This window comes from Cibotium barometz, chromosome 20 (assembly GCF_041138505.1).
Source record: "Cibotium barometz isolate CiBa-2024 chromosome 20, ASM4113850v1, whole genome shotgun sequence".
Classification (NCBI taxonomy): domain Eukaryota; kingdom Viridiplantae; phylum Streptophyta; class Polypodiopsida; order Cyatheales; family Cibotiaceae; genus Cibotium; species Cibotium barometz.
The window spans coordinates 17,673,333-17,688,512 of NC_141065.1; the positions used below are offsets into that span (position 1 = coordinate 17,673,333).

Genomic DNA, 15,180 nt, shown 5'->3' on the forward strand with positions numbered 1-15,180 from the left:
AACGAGACAATTGCTCCATTCCCTTGACACTCATGTGTCCCAACCGGCTATGCCACATAGAAATTTCCGGCAGCTCGGTTGCATTTACATTAGCATGGTGACAAACACCTGCATGCATGAAGTAAAGAGTGTCCACCTTAGAGCCTTTGGCAACAACCAGTGAGCCCTTACTAATCTTCCACTTTCCACTACCAAATGTGGTAACATAATCAGCATCATCAAGCTGTCCAGCAGAAAGCAGATTCTTTTTTATCTCAGGCACATGCCTGACATCATGGAGCATAAGCTGTGAGCCATCTGAAAATACAAGCCTCACATCACCTCTGCCAAGAATCTTGCATGCATGGTTATCACCCAAATAAACCACTCCTTCATTGCCAGCAGTATACCTGACAAACAAGTCTCTGCAACCTGTGACATGAAAGGAGGCACCTGAATCAATGATCCATGAGTGCATACCATGACCACCTGTAAGAAGTGAATGGGCATCAAGTGAAGACGTGAATAGGACCTCATCCTCACTGCCACCTGCATGTGACACATTGATTTCTTCGATCTTGACTCCACTTTTGCCCTTTGGCTTTACATCTTTGGCTTCATCTTTCTCTTTGGCTTTGCCTTTTCCCTTTTCCTTTTGATCATTTTTCCATTTGTAGCATTGCTTTTTAATGTGTCCCTTTTTGCCACCATAATGGCATTCCAAATCCTTTTTGGAGCGAGACTTGCTCCTTCCTCTTTCTTGGCTTTTCCCCCTTTGCTGGGATCTCCCACGTGCATTCATTGCATTTGACTTTCCAACAGAGTTGTTTTTCCTGTTCATCTCTTCTTGAAGAAGAGCACCCTCAACATCTGCATATGACAGCATAGCATGCGAATTGCTAGTGGCTGTCCTGAATGTGTCCCAACTCTCTGGCAAAGTGCATAACAAAAAGGTGGCTTTGAACTCATCGTCCATTGCCAACTTTTGATTAATGACCTGGCTGACAATACCATTAAACTCATTTAGATGGGCTATCATAGACGCCCCTTCCTTCATCTGAAGACCTATGAGTTTCTTCAACCAATACACTTTGCTTGAGGCACTTTGTTGGGCATACAAGTCCTGCAATCTCTGCCACATTCCCCAAGCTGTCTTCTCTTCACGAATGCTGAAAAGTAATGAGTCTGACACAGACAACATGATGGTAGATCTTGCCAGCTCATCCATATCTTCCCACTCTTCAGCAGTAAGAGAAGCGGGCATCACACCCCTTTCTTTGATAGGCTTGTGCTGCTTTTTCTGGAGCAACACATTGTAGCACTGGGTTTGCCAAATATCATAATTATGCGAGCCTTCAAGCTTCTTGATATGAAGCAATGAAGAGCTCTCACCTGTGGTTGCCATACCAATATGCAACCTGTCAATGCCTGACTCCCTGCAAAAAAATGTGCAAACACTGCACCAAAAGCACACAAAGTGCTCACAGTTTTTTCTCCCAAGCTTTATCTCCCACTGCGGAAGCAAGAATGCAACTTTTCTCCCACTTTATGTGATGAAATCACCAAAATCTGGTTGCTGCAGATTTTGGACAGCACCTTAAATGTGCTCTGTTGCCCTTCCAAAATACTGTACAACAGTACCAATTGCTCACAAATGATGTACCAAACCTGTACCGACAAATACAGCAGCTGTAAATGAACCTTTTGGTCACTCAAAACAGTGTACAGCCATGCCAAAACTTGCACAAAGCTGTGCCAAATCTGTACCAGCAGGTACAATAGCAATAAATGCTCTCCTGGCTGTCCAAATGAGTGAAAATCAGACTTTTACAGTCCTGTATACTGCATACAACAGTCCCGAACAGAAATTGGGCAAAAGCCCCTTGACTGCAAGCTGATTTTTGAGGATTCAAGGCATAAATGTCTTGCCTGCTGCTTTGCCAAGCTTAACAAGCATACAAACTTGAAAAGCCCCTTGATTTAAGATCAATTTCTGATCATACATGGTACATTGACGCACATGAAGGCATCCAGAGTGTTCACGATGCTTCCCCCTGGCCACATATACATCAAATACATGAAAGCCCCTTGATTTACAGGCACATTGAGTGCTTGTAAGGCATCAACACATTATCCACAGCATCAAATGCGATTGCCTGCATGCAAATCAACTCAATCGGCACAAAAGCCCCTTGATTTGCACTGCAATTTGCTGCAATTTTGCCCAAATGTGCGATTTTTCACATCATACAGCATGTATGAGTGCTTAATTGCACAATTACATCAAAAGCCCCAAATTTCGACATCCAACTTCCTGCAAATTGATCCTGATTGTGACCAATGCCACCCAATTTTGCCAATTTTGCTCAAAATTGAGCAATTGGGCACCTGTACCTGCTCAATTGCTTGAATTGATAAGAAATTCCCAAAATATTGAAGGCAAATACCTCTGAAATTTCTGATTTTTCTGAGTTTCTTGACTTGCAGGCTGAGACGGAGGCGGTGGTGGCGGTGACTTCGGTGCTGGGCAACTTCTGGAGCAGCTGGGCAGCCCCACCTGGCTGTGGGCAGCCACGTGTGCTGGCTGTGCAGTTTGGGCAGCCACGTATGTTGGTTGGGCAGCCTGGGCAGCAACGTGGGCTGGCTGCGTGGGTTGTCGCCGAATTGCGCTCTCAGCAGAGCAACAAAATGAAGGCTGGAGATTGCTCGATGAAACGCTCGATTGAATCAAAAGAAAATGGGTGTTTTCGTTTGTTGACGCCGGGTTCGCTACAATGCGCCTTCGCCTGCGTGTGATTCAACGCTCACTTCGCCTAGTAGCCTTATGCCTTGTGGCTAAGGCTCGACTGCTCACGCTCGACATCCGCCTAGCGCCTACACGACTAGGTGGCCGGCCGACTCCATATGCCCAGCAGCCTTCACTCAACGCCTGGCGCTTCAGTTTCGCCTGGCTACTGTGCGCTTCGCTCGTGTTTGCCTGCGCCGTGTAGAGCTGGCCTAGTATTCGATGGACGCCCTCGACCAAGGTACTACCAGCACCCGCTTCATCATCTACGCCCGCTTATGCTGCCTTCGTTCACGCCCACAAAGTTGTGAAGAGAAGAACTACGTGCCTGATTGCTGCCTGTTGCGCTGCCTTGCTGCGCCTGACTCCTTGCTACCATCAAGGAGAAGAGGAAGGGAGGGATCACTAAGGGCTCTGATACCAGTTGATGGGAGAATTAGGGTTAGGTCATGTGGGAGACATACACAGAGAAAACAAGAGAGAGAGAGAGAGAGAGAGAGAGAGTTGTGGGGATAAGTCAACTCATCAATAGCATGAGTGTGTGACTCCCCTATCACACATGTATATTGCACTAGTACACATAGTGCACTTAGTACATTAAAAGTACTAAGTGTACTATGTACTATAACTTATAGGCTTGTACACACTATAAGGGTGGGCATTATGCCTTTACCCCAACAGGAGCTACTCTACCCTTGACCACATCTTCACCCTCCATGCCATCATCGAGGAGGGTAGAGCACCGCATCAGAGGATTTACTGCTACTTTGTGGATTTCCGCAAAGCTTTTGATACTGTACCCCTAGCCCGCCTCCTATAGGAGATAGAAGTCCCATCTTACATGGTTTGGAGCATCATCGCCCTCTATCAATCTGTCACCAGACGAGTGAGAGCCTCAAGAGGTACATCACCGGAGATTTCCAGCACTATTGTGGCTCTAAGGGTGGAACCTTCAGGTGGTGAGAGCCAAGGTTTTCATGGCTGGTCATTTGGGACAACACCACTACTAGAGGGTGTGATCACGTACTATAGTGTGGTTGTGCCCAAGGAACTCTTGGAAACCCGAGATTGAAGTCTCAAGCAATTGTTTGATTTGTTTTCATCATATTCTAGATGTATCTGGTGCCAATCTTCTGAAGAGTGTTTACTCTCTGACACCCGTTCTCTTGTACTGGAATACTCTGTTGGTAATAAAAATACCTCAAGGGGGGGGGGGGGGGGGGGGGGGGGTGGTTGGCACAACTTCAGCCCCTAGTGCTGTGTTTTGTGCAGGTTTTCATATTGCTCTTTCAGTGGTTTCAAAGTATGATGATGTATTGTCGGATGCTATGTGTGATGCCATGATGTTATGTATGGGATAAGGTTCACACGCTTCCGTATTTGTCACGGTAGATTAGTAGGTTAAAGTGATCTCCCCTGCATGAAGCCTCTCCCTGACATAGTGATAGTCTCTATGTTCTTTGTACGTGCATGGAAAACTAGATTCCATGCCATGGCCATAGCACTATGGCTGTCAATGAGTATGGTAGTGGGTGTCTGTTGACACTCACGAAGGTCTGCAAGCAACCTCCGTAGCCATATGCAATCTACAGTAGCAATGAAGGATGCCCTGTACTAAGCCTCATAGGTAGATGTGGCAACAGTGGGTTGTTTCATACTCCCAGTGGGGGGGGGGGGGGTGGCCCAACTTCAGCCCCTAGTGCTGTGTTTTGTGCAGGTTTTCATATTGCTCTTTCAGTGGTTTCAAAGTATGATGATGTATTGTCGGATGCTATGTGTGATGCATGATGTTATGTATGGGATAAGGTTCACACGCTTCCGTATTTGTCACAGTAGATTAGTAGGTTAAAGTGATCTCCCCTGCATGAAGCCTCTCCCTAACATAGTGATAGTGTATCTCTATGTTCTTTGTACGTGCATAGAAAACTAGATTCCATGCCATGGCCATAGCACTATGGCTGTCAATGAGTATGGTAGTGGGTGTCTGTTGACACTCACGAAGGTCTGCAAGCAACCTCCGTAGCCATATGCAATCTACAGTAGCAATGAAGGATGCCCTGTACTAAGCCTCATGGGTAGATGTGGCAACAGTAAATTGTTTCATACTCCACGAAGATATGCATGAGGTGCCAAGAAAAAAACAGTTCCCACTGGTTGATTGCTGGGAGTCGTACTCTCCGACCCAATCTGAACCTCTATAAGCATATAGCTGCAAGATAAGCATGAGGTGCCAAGAAAAAAACAGTTCCCACTAGTTCAGGCGCTCCCAATCCAATGCTTCATCTATCACTAGATGGGACAACTCGGCCAACACTTGCTCCCGCCGCCACAATGCGGCGCTCTGGGCATCCAGCAACCGTAGCTCTAGGCGCAAAGCCCCCTCCTCGCCCTCACCACCCACATCCCCCCACCCTCCCTCCTCGGCATCCAGCATTGTGGCACCCTGGGCACCCAATGCTTCATCTATCGCTAGATGGGACAACTCGGCCCACTCTTGCCCTTGCCACCACACTGTGGCACACTGGGCATCCAGCAACCACAGCTCCAGGCGCAGCCCCTTCTTCACCCTCACCACCCACATCCCCCCACCCCCCCTCCTTCATAGGTGCCTCACCCACAGAGGAGCGAGCCCAAGAGTGACGACTGCAACCGCCAGTACGCCCAAGAGCAGCAACAAAGCCAACGTTCGCCCCACGAGCCGAGGGCCTTTGCCTTGAGGCAAAGGGTACATCCATGAACTGTGAGCCTCAAAGATCTCTCCAGAACTGCCCCAGGATCACCTGATGCCCCCCTAATATCTCCATACCACCCCCACCTCTCATTCCCACACCCTCCCCCCCCAAAGTGCTGGACCAGACCGAGCCGGAAGAGCCTCTCCCTCCACAGGATGTGCGTGACACCACTGGAAAGCCTCCCCCACCCTCGAGCACACCTCCACCCACAGCACAGAGGGGAGTTCGACCTGATCCGTACGACGTACAAGTATCAGAGTGCCTTGCACCAAAATAGCTCAAAAGCTAAGGATAGCACACGACCACTTTTATTGGCATGGCTTTGTCCATGGAAGTGGGTGTTTAGCTTTATTACACACTTCTATACTTAGATACTGACAGAGACTCTTTTTCATAAGCTCCGCAGTTGCTAGCATCAGATTCGACGCCACCTAGGCAGAATCATTCATAGTACAGAATGTGGATGGTTTCTTGGTCATGGTAGCCGATCGAGAGGATTTGTCTAACCCGGTTGCTTGGGGTGAGCTCATTTATCTCTATGTTTGAGTGGCGAGCTATAGTGTCATCTGTTGAAATTCTTCGCTTAGAGAGCCATCCTATAGCTATGGAGTGTGCAAGGAATGCTTCGAAATGGGAATGGATATCAACAGATAATCCTCTCACTAGCTTGCCTTTCTTTCACAATACAGTCCGGAATGCTAGATTTTGACGCTCCTAAATGCCTCATTGGGAGAGCTTTCAGGTGACACCACGCAATATGCAAAGATGTTTCTAGAGGAGATGTATGGAAACCCCTCAAGAATAGAAAGGTCCCACTTTTCTTTTGGCTTTCCATTCGTGGAGGATTGCATGAACCAAGCGAGACAGGTCTTCGGAGGGAGCCCCTCATGCCCACACTGATCTCATGTTCTAGAGTCCATTCAGCTATGTTTATGGGACTTCACAAACACTAGAATTGTTGGGTTTGCCATTTCTTTCTTGCTTGGTAGATTTTCTCGCTCCACTCATTATATCACTTTGGGATCTGTTGCATGGCTGACCATGTGTTGAACCGAGGTTTTTCAAAAGAGCCCTGACTCTTCTCTGGCTATCATGATTCACGGTCATATTATTGAGTTTTTCCATATGGATGCAGTTCTAATCTCCTTTTTCAAGCCATATTATGTTCCTATTGATACTCAGTGGGAGACGATGGCCATCATCACAGATTCCCACATCTACATAGCCAGATGCACAAAGGCCATGGACAAAACTCAGACCCTACCTTCTCATACCCTTTCTTACATCTGGACTGATATTGTGTAATACATTTATGGCCTTTGGTTGATGATACAGGGATTCTTCAAATCTGTGATTGCCAAGAGGAAGAGCTTCCTTTATAAATGGAAAGACAATCCATTCTTTTTTGAGTCTTTCTCTCTCTTATCTTGGTGTTCTCAACCACCTATGTGGTTTAGGGCTCCTTCAAATCTGTGATTGCCAAGAGGAAGACCTTCCTTTAATAAATAGAAAGACAATCCATTCTTTTTGAGTCTTTCTCTCTCTTATCTTTGTGTTCTCAACCATCTATGTGGCTTATTCATGGTATGCTATGCATGGTGTATTGATTCTTTGAGCCATGGCTCTTCAGTTTTTCTATCATATTTAACAGAAGCCTTCTCATGTATGTGTTCCTTGACAGATTAGGTCCCTGGTTTCAACGTCCTGATACACAACATTTTCTAGTTGCATTTGTACTATAGAAGGTTTTCAGATTACACATGAAGGACACTGCCGCAACGCAATGCACTAAGCTCATTATGGCATATTAACTTTTTCAAGGCATTTATATTTGTGAATTGCCAAATGTCATAGTGTTGTACCTGGTTCAATGATCAAGGCAGCAATACAAGTCGATGCATCCGTGCAAGAAGAGATTCTATTTCTAATGAAGTTCATGTATACATTGGCCAGTTGAGATTCTTCGCGTTGTTTATCAAAGAAATCATCTCTTGATTGATAGTTCAAATTCACTGAAAGAAAGGTATGAAAAACAATTGATACAAATCAGTTCAAATGTTTGAAAAAAAAAATGGGCACAAACCCACTCACACATATACAGATATATATACACAGATGTGTACACACATAGGAATATATGCATGCATACACCCTATACACGCACGCGCACACACTTTTTTTTTTGTAAAGCTTCATGTCATTAATTACACGTGGGAAACCTCAAAACGAGGAAAACCCACCAAAAAGACCATATACAAGGGAAACTACTAGAGTGTTCACTATGTTCAGTGTGAACATAGTTAAACATCTAAAAACAATCTGTAAAAAGAGCATACAGAGATGAGTCTATCTCATGAAGAGAGAGAGTCATATAAAGATTGCTGAAGAGAAGAACGGAAGAATGAGTAAGCATCCAAATGAGGCCCAGCAAAAACTATCCTGTTGCGACACTCCCACGTAGTCCATAAAGCCCAATAGCGAACCCAATCAAAGAAGACTTTATAGGATCTAAGGGGTGAAGGGAGAAGACCGAAGATCCAAAAGTATTTCCCAAAGGGTGCCTGTCGGAAGCGGGCTCTCAAACGTGTAGCAATCCGATCCAATAAAGTCCTGGTGAGAGGACAACTCCATAAAAGATGAAAGACTGTCTCTTGAGAAGCACCACAACTATGACAAGTTGAAGGTGCCAAAAGTCGCCTAGCCAAGAAAAGGCCGACTGGCAAGACTCCAATCAAGCATCTCCATAAAAAAAAGTTTACTTTTCAAAGGAAGACTGCATTTCCAAAGAGAATGAAGCCGCTGTTTCCACCAAGCCTGACTTTTATGAAGATGCCAAATCTGATTTGCATGTTCTTGAACCCAAGAGGCAGGCAACAAGAAATGATATATCGAATGAACTGAAAGTTTAGCCATTGATAAAGGGCCTCGTGCAGGTTGTTCTCTTTTAAGGCTCCAATCAACCAAACAATCAGAACGATCCAAATCTGCAATTGGTTCAAAAGGAGCAAGAAGCTCTCGAATAAGCTGCCAGATTGATCTATAATGCATCCCCAGACCAAATTTCCTGGCGGCAACCACAAAAGAAAGCACATGGCCAACAGCATCCAAAACATCATCAATAAGATAAACTCCTTTCTTTGAAAGGAAATATGCCTTCCTAGGCTCACGTAGAGCCAGGGGTACATCAAAAGCCTTCGACCAATCAATACTCTCAAGGCAACACATCTTTGGCATTGACAAAAGACGAAGACCCTTTTTACGATGTTGAGTTTTCCACACAATTGCCATTGCCAGAGACATAAGCCGATCTATATCAGCTTTCCTCCACATAATCAATGGAAGAAAGAACTGTATGTAAGCCATCACAATAGCCTGCACTATCCTGAGACGTACATGAAGAGGCCAAGTGGAAAGCTGCCAATAATCAATTTTGCAATTCAATTTTAGCATAACCCATTGAATCATTTGTGAAGATGACAGCTGCCAACCCAAAGGGTAACCCAAATGACGAACGATATGTCCAACAGGAGGTATTCCACCGGGCCATAATACATGATGCCATTGCTGTACACTAAGCGCAAGCAAGGTAGACTTACGGAAGTTTACTTTCAAACCAGCAGCCAGACCAAAAAGTTCCAAAGCCTTCATTAGTCTCTGAAGATCTTGTTGCGTATTCTTGGGCATAAAAAAAGAATCATCAGCATAAGCTTGAGCCAGGAAAGTATACCCAGCAGGAAGCTGTAAGCCATGCACTTCATCAGTGGCTTGCAAAAAATCCAAATAGCAAAGAAAAGGATGTGTGGCAATAGCAAACAACAAGGAACTAAGCGGACAACCCTGGCGAACTGAACGTCCCAATTTCCAAGAATCTGATAGAGAAGGGCTCAAAATCAAAGAAGCATCACTGTCATTATAGAGCCAATACACAATATTTTGCCACTTTGCACCGAAACCAAGAGAACTCATAGTCATAGCTATATAGTCCCAATGCACAGAATCAAAAGCTTTCTCAATATCAACCTGCAAAATGAGTATATCCTGCTTCGTGTATTTGGCATATTCAATGGCAATATAAGCATTGGCTAAATTATCATTGATTTGCCTCCGAGGCACAAAACCATATTGCGCAGGATGCAAACCATCATGTAAAAATCCTTTAATACGATTTGCCAACATCTTAGTGAGAAGCTTATAGATGACAGGCATAAGAGTAATGGGCCTCCAATCAGAGAAAACTTCACAAAGATCCTGTTTAGGGAAAAGCTTAACCAATCCTTCTTTCCAAGAAGATGGTAGTACATCATTTGCCCAAGCTTCATTGATCATATACAGCAATGATTGTTCCAGCTGAGGCCAAAAAGCATGGAAAAATTCCACTGTCAATCCATCCCATCCAGGAGATTTCCATCGACCCATTGAACGTAAAGCATCTTTAAGTTCAATATCAGTGAACGCAGATTCTAATTCCAATGCATCCTGTGGAGAAATAATGGGCTGAACATGATGCAATAAAGCATAACGAGCATTAAGTATGTCAGATGAAGTAGTTGGCGGTTTAGCAAAAAGAGCTGCAAAATGCTAACTAGCAATATATGAGAGCTCTGATAAAGAATGAGTCCATTGACCATCAAATTTTTTCACCCTTCTGATGCATTCCTTTTGTCTTGAAGCATGTAGATTTTTGAAAAAATCTTTGGAAGAGCAACCCTTATCTATGATAGCTCGATGTCGCGAACATGTCAACCATTTTTGCAATTTTCTCTGATCATTTAGCATGAGGAAATGCTTGGCCTGCATTAAAGATTCTTGTTCATTAGTATTTAAAATCCTATGATGAGCAAGATCAGCCGTGGATTGACATGTTTCTTTAGCCTGCAAGATCTGATCCCACAAGTCGGCCATGTAATAACGACCATAATCACAGATCACAGCCTGCATGCGCTGAACAAATTGAAACCAAGCAATGTCAATGTCCTCATGCATTTGAAGGGGCAAGGGCTCAATGGCTTGCAAAACCATTTCCTTGAAATCAGCATGCACAAGATAACTGTTGTTTAAAAGCAACAGCCTATGTTTCTGAAGAATAGAGAGATCTTGTGGCATGTCGAAATAAAGGCCTAACCATAAAGGAGAATGATCAGAGAGTAACATGGAACGATCAATCCATAGTTTGCAAACAAAATCATCATATTGGTCAGCATGTAACAAGTACCAGCGATCCAGACGTGTCCAGATATGTGGAAAAGCATTGTGGTTAAAAGTAAACCCTTGCAGATGAGGGAATACATGTTGCCATAGGTCCAAAATATTGCAAGAAGAGAGCAAATCATTCCATGTTCTGCGTTCAGCTCCAAGCATATGAGTTCTTCCAGTGGAATTAAATTCAGGAGATGGAGCATTATTAAAATCTCCACAAAGGAATGCATTATGGAACCAGGGATAAGCCAACATTTGTGACCATATATTTGCTCTGTCAGCTGAGCTTTGTGGTGCATAAACTGCTGCAAATTCATAAATTTGTCCATACAATAAACATTGAATGACCATCCATCTGCCACCCAACAGAATCATTGTAGGCCAACATTGGTTGTAGATCATGCTTAACAAGCATAAAAACTCCCGAGTAATGCTGAGTGCCCGCATAAAATATATCATAACCAGCAAAGTGACCCGATTGACCCACTAAGGTATGCTGATTGTGTTCTTGCACACACACCAGATGAGGCTGCATTTTATGTACATAGTGCCAAAACAACCTAAATTTACTTGGATCACAAAGTCCTCTAATATTGTACGAAAGACATTTTATTGGAGCATCAAACATCAAATCTGTACAAAGGTATATACAGTGAACAGCCAGCAAAATCAATGCTGCATAACAACAACTGAATCAGGGAGAGAGCCCTCACCCTGAATCAAGAGAGACTCATGCATATTCGTATCAACACACATATCCAAAGCATTTACATCGGCATCCATGCTCGATGAAGCACCTCGAACTACATCTGACCATATTCTAGAAAGCATAGTCGATGAAGTGGAAGACTGTGTAATAGTGGCAGATGCAGTCCAATTACGTGAAGGAACGGGAGCACGACGAACCATAGTAGCTTTTTTCGGAGTTTTCCATTCAGCCGAAGATATTTTATCTTTTCCTTTATCCTTGGGTTGATTAGGCACTACCAAAGAAGAAACAGCTTGTGGAAAAACTTTAGCTTTTCCTTTCTCTTTCTCCTTTTGAGTATTTCGAGTGGCTTGATTTGTTGGTATCTCCTTAATTTGAGTTGGCTGCTCATTCGCTGGGATGGGAGGTACAGCAGATAACGGCGGAGGATGCAGCAGAGAAGGACATTCAGAAGCCATATGCCCAAACTTATGACAAGTGAAACAAGCACCTGCAAAGACTCCCCAATTTAATTTGAAGTAACGTGCACCCATGCCACGCACATTTTCTACTTCAACAGCAATTGCTGGTGGTTGCTCATGGTCTGTATCCCACAAGATGCAAAATCTGTTTTTGTTTCCTGTAGGACGAGGTGCACAAACCACTTTGCCCAGAGTGGCTGCTATACCTGGCAAATGTTCCCTCAAATATTCTGGAAAATCCACGACCTCGACCCAAACAGGACAACGATGCCTAATCAAGGACTGATAGTCCTTGGTCGGGGACCAAGGTAACACATGTACCAACTGTACACCAAACATAAGGGGAGAAGATTCAAGCATCTGCTGCTTATATTGACCATCGGACAGTAATACATCAGAAAAACCCCTTGCTGCAAAGTGAACTCCATCTACAAAGGGTCCACCTAGAATGGACTGAATCCATTGAGCTACTTCTTGCGCAGAAGGCATTTTACCTGGAAAGAAGAGAATAATCCCTTTTTCTGAGTATCTACGCAGAGGAGACACAATCGTCGGCAATTTAATCTTATAACTGAAAGAAGGAGGCGGGTCCTTCCATTTGACACGACTGTCTACAAAGTCCTCACATAAAGCCTCATATACAAACTGTGCATCCAACGAATCTTGCTTGATCATGGTGACAGATTCAATTGCAGCATGCTGTCTCTTGTTACTGTCTGCAGCATTATCCCGGCGAGCATAGGTCACAACAGTCTCAGACATAATTGCAAGAGTAAAGTCTGTACAACACTGCTAAACAATTCTTTTTTTTTTTTTTTTGAAAGCTGTATGCTGTATACAGGGGGCTTTGAAATTTAGGCGAGTAGACTTGCAGCTTTGAAGCAAAAGGAGTCGCAGGCGAAGAGGCGAACAAGATCGCAAGCAGTAGGCGAGTTGGGTTGCAGTCGATAGGCGAACAAGATCGCAAGCAATAGGCGAGTTGGGTTGCAGTCGATAGGCGAACTGCGAGCAGTCGAACAGGCGACCTGGGTCGCAGGCGAGTAGAGTCGCAGCTTCGAAGGCAAAGGGAGTCGCAGGCGATAAGCAAGCTGAGACGCAGGCGAAATGCGAACTGGATCGCAGGCGAGCAGTCGAAGAGAGAAACTGGGTCGCAGGCGAGCAGGCCTCTCTCTCACATACGTGCGCACGCACACACACACAAAATATGATAGTTTCATTACAACTAAGAAAGCCTTACCATTACAAGTAGACTCTGACTTAAACTCCTTGTAACATTCTGGGACATGGATGTACCACTGCCGATTGCGCATGAAAATATAGGGGGCATCCAGAAACAATCCCCTTCCTTGATACCTGAGAATAAAAGTATAGAGGGAAAGAAAGGGCGACAGTATAACGAATGAGCCAAAACCCCAGCATGACCGGTTCACTATGAAGCTTGTACTGTGAAAATTTAATGAGCGTTACCAAGGCTGCTGAAGGAATCCAGTGTAGGCAGATGGAGCTTGTGCATCTTGTGCACCCAGTGTATCTCCATGATAAGAATCTTTCAGTGCCAGCACCTGAATGATACAAAGAACTCTACAAAATGTCACCATCCACAAAGACAACTTATACTCAGGGCATGCTACTTCTCTGGCTAATCCAATATACACCCAAACAGAATCCAAGTTAAAAAAGTACTCTCAAACAAACATGCTTTCTGCTATCAATTCACTTGATTACCCATTTTGTGCCATGTAATGATTGTGATTGGGCAGTGCTCCTCAAGAGATTTGACATAATACTAAACATGCTCTGTCCAGTCATTATGTCAACTCATCATGCCATGCATGCTTAGTCATCACCTAGTCAGCACTCATGTGATGCAAGCAATGATTGTCTGTAGCCATGTGCCACTTTAATCAGGTCAATGGCTATCCTTACTTCTGCCAAATTATCATGCCATACATACTTACTCATTGTTATTCAGCATGTGATTCAAGCACTGATATGAGCAGGCATGTGCCTCTTCAATCAGGTCAAAGGCTGTCCTTACTCCTGCAAGAAGGAATATTTAACCCCCTTGGTCCTTGACTAGTCAAAGTGGTACCCTGAGACAAAATAACCCCCTTGGTCCTTTGCTAGCCAATGTGGCACTCTGAGACAAAGAACCCCAATCCTAGACTGAAAGTGGCCAGACACAAAGAATGCAAAACCCTGTCATGCACACGCATGAAAGTTAATCCATTCTTACTTCCTCAAAATGCCTGAGAAGTGTAATATGTCAGCATGCCAAAACCATGTATCATTCAGCTGCATACATGAGAGGAGGGAATATGAGATCATTTGATTACTGTTTTGTAGAAAATATTTGAGTCGGCCCCCAGGGTATGACAATATGCAAGCGCGTAAATGCAGCGCGCAGGGGGGGGGGGGGGGGGCGGGGCGGGGCGGGCGCACATTTGTGTGTTGGTTTGGTTTGTTTTTTGCGAGAGGAGGATCTTTCTTACATGCTTAAGCTGGGGGCTGTTCAGGGGGCTTAGCGTTGCTTCTTGCTACAAGCCTCAACAATGAAGAGCATTTACATTTATCAAAAAGCCTGTCAGCCATGTAAGTACTATCATCCCAAATAGGGCAACGTCTTACATCAATAATAACCCTTTGAAACCAAAACCCAGAGACTCATACCAACCGCAAACGAATGTGCACCCAGTTGGGCTCACTGACAAGCTAGCTTTACCCTCCAACTTGGACGTTCCGGGAACAGTACCGGGATGTGCATGAAGAGCTGGAAGCTTTTGCTGATTTAGGTTCGTAGCACATCTCACCTTTAGCAGGCTGACCCAGCCAGATACATTATCACAGTCAATGAGGGGACAATTTCTAGCATTCTCCCAGCCAGAAAACCAGGTAGCAAGGCAGACAACCAACCAGCCAAGTAAGGCAGCCTGGGAGCTGTCACACAAGAAAAACACACGTACCTGTAGCCCACACCAGCAGCTGAAGATGGACCAAACAGCTAACTACAGCCCATAAATACAGCACCATTGGAAACAAGACACAAAACTTACCTTCATCACTATATTGATGTGTGCATAGTGCTCAGACTGTACCTTCAAATTAAGAGCTTCTGTGTCTAAGCTAGATATGGTAAGAAGATTATTATCATAAAGATACTTTCGAAAAGCCATCTTTATGGCAATCTCAACTGCTGTGGAACCATTATCTGAGTAATATACTCTGTCAGCCCAACCTGCAATCACAAAAACAGAAGTTTACACATTACAATATTTCTGAGGCACTCTATGGCACGCTATAACAAGTACATCATGACAA

At 44.4% G+C, this 15,180-nt stretch overlaps 1 protein-coding gene across 2 annotated transcripts in view; it reads right to left on the minus strand.

Annotated features, from left to right (window-relative positions):
• LOC147627606 (bifunctional dethiobiotin synthetase/7,8-diamino-pelargonic acid aminotransferase, mitochondrial-like) overlaps positions 1 to 15,180 on the minus strand; it is an 83,750-nt gene that overhangs the window by 29,493 nt on the left and 39,077 nt on the right. For both annotated transcript variants that reach the window (XM_086814513.1, XM_086814512.1), the window contains exons 6-9: positions 14,958 to 15,097; positions 13,330 to 13,424; positions 13,100 to 13,215; positions 7,359 to 7,508 (exon numbers count right to left, since the gene is read on the minus strand). In XM_086814513.1, coding sequence (XP_086670639.1) covers positions 7,359 to 7,508; positions 13,100 to 13,215; positions 13,330 to 13,424; positions 14,958 to 15,097 — 501 coding nt within the window. The remainder of the gene's footprint in view (positions 1 to 7,358; positions 7,509 to 13,099; positions 13,216 to 13,329; positions 13,425 to 14,957; positions 15,098 to 15,180) is intronic.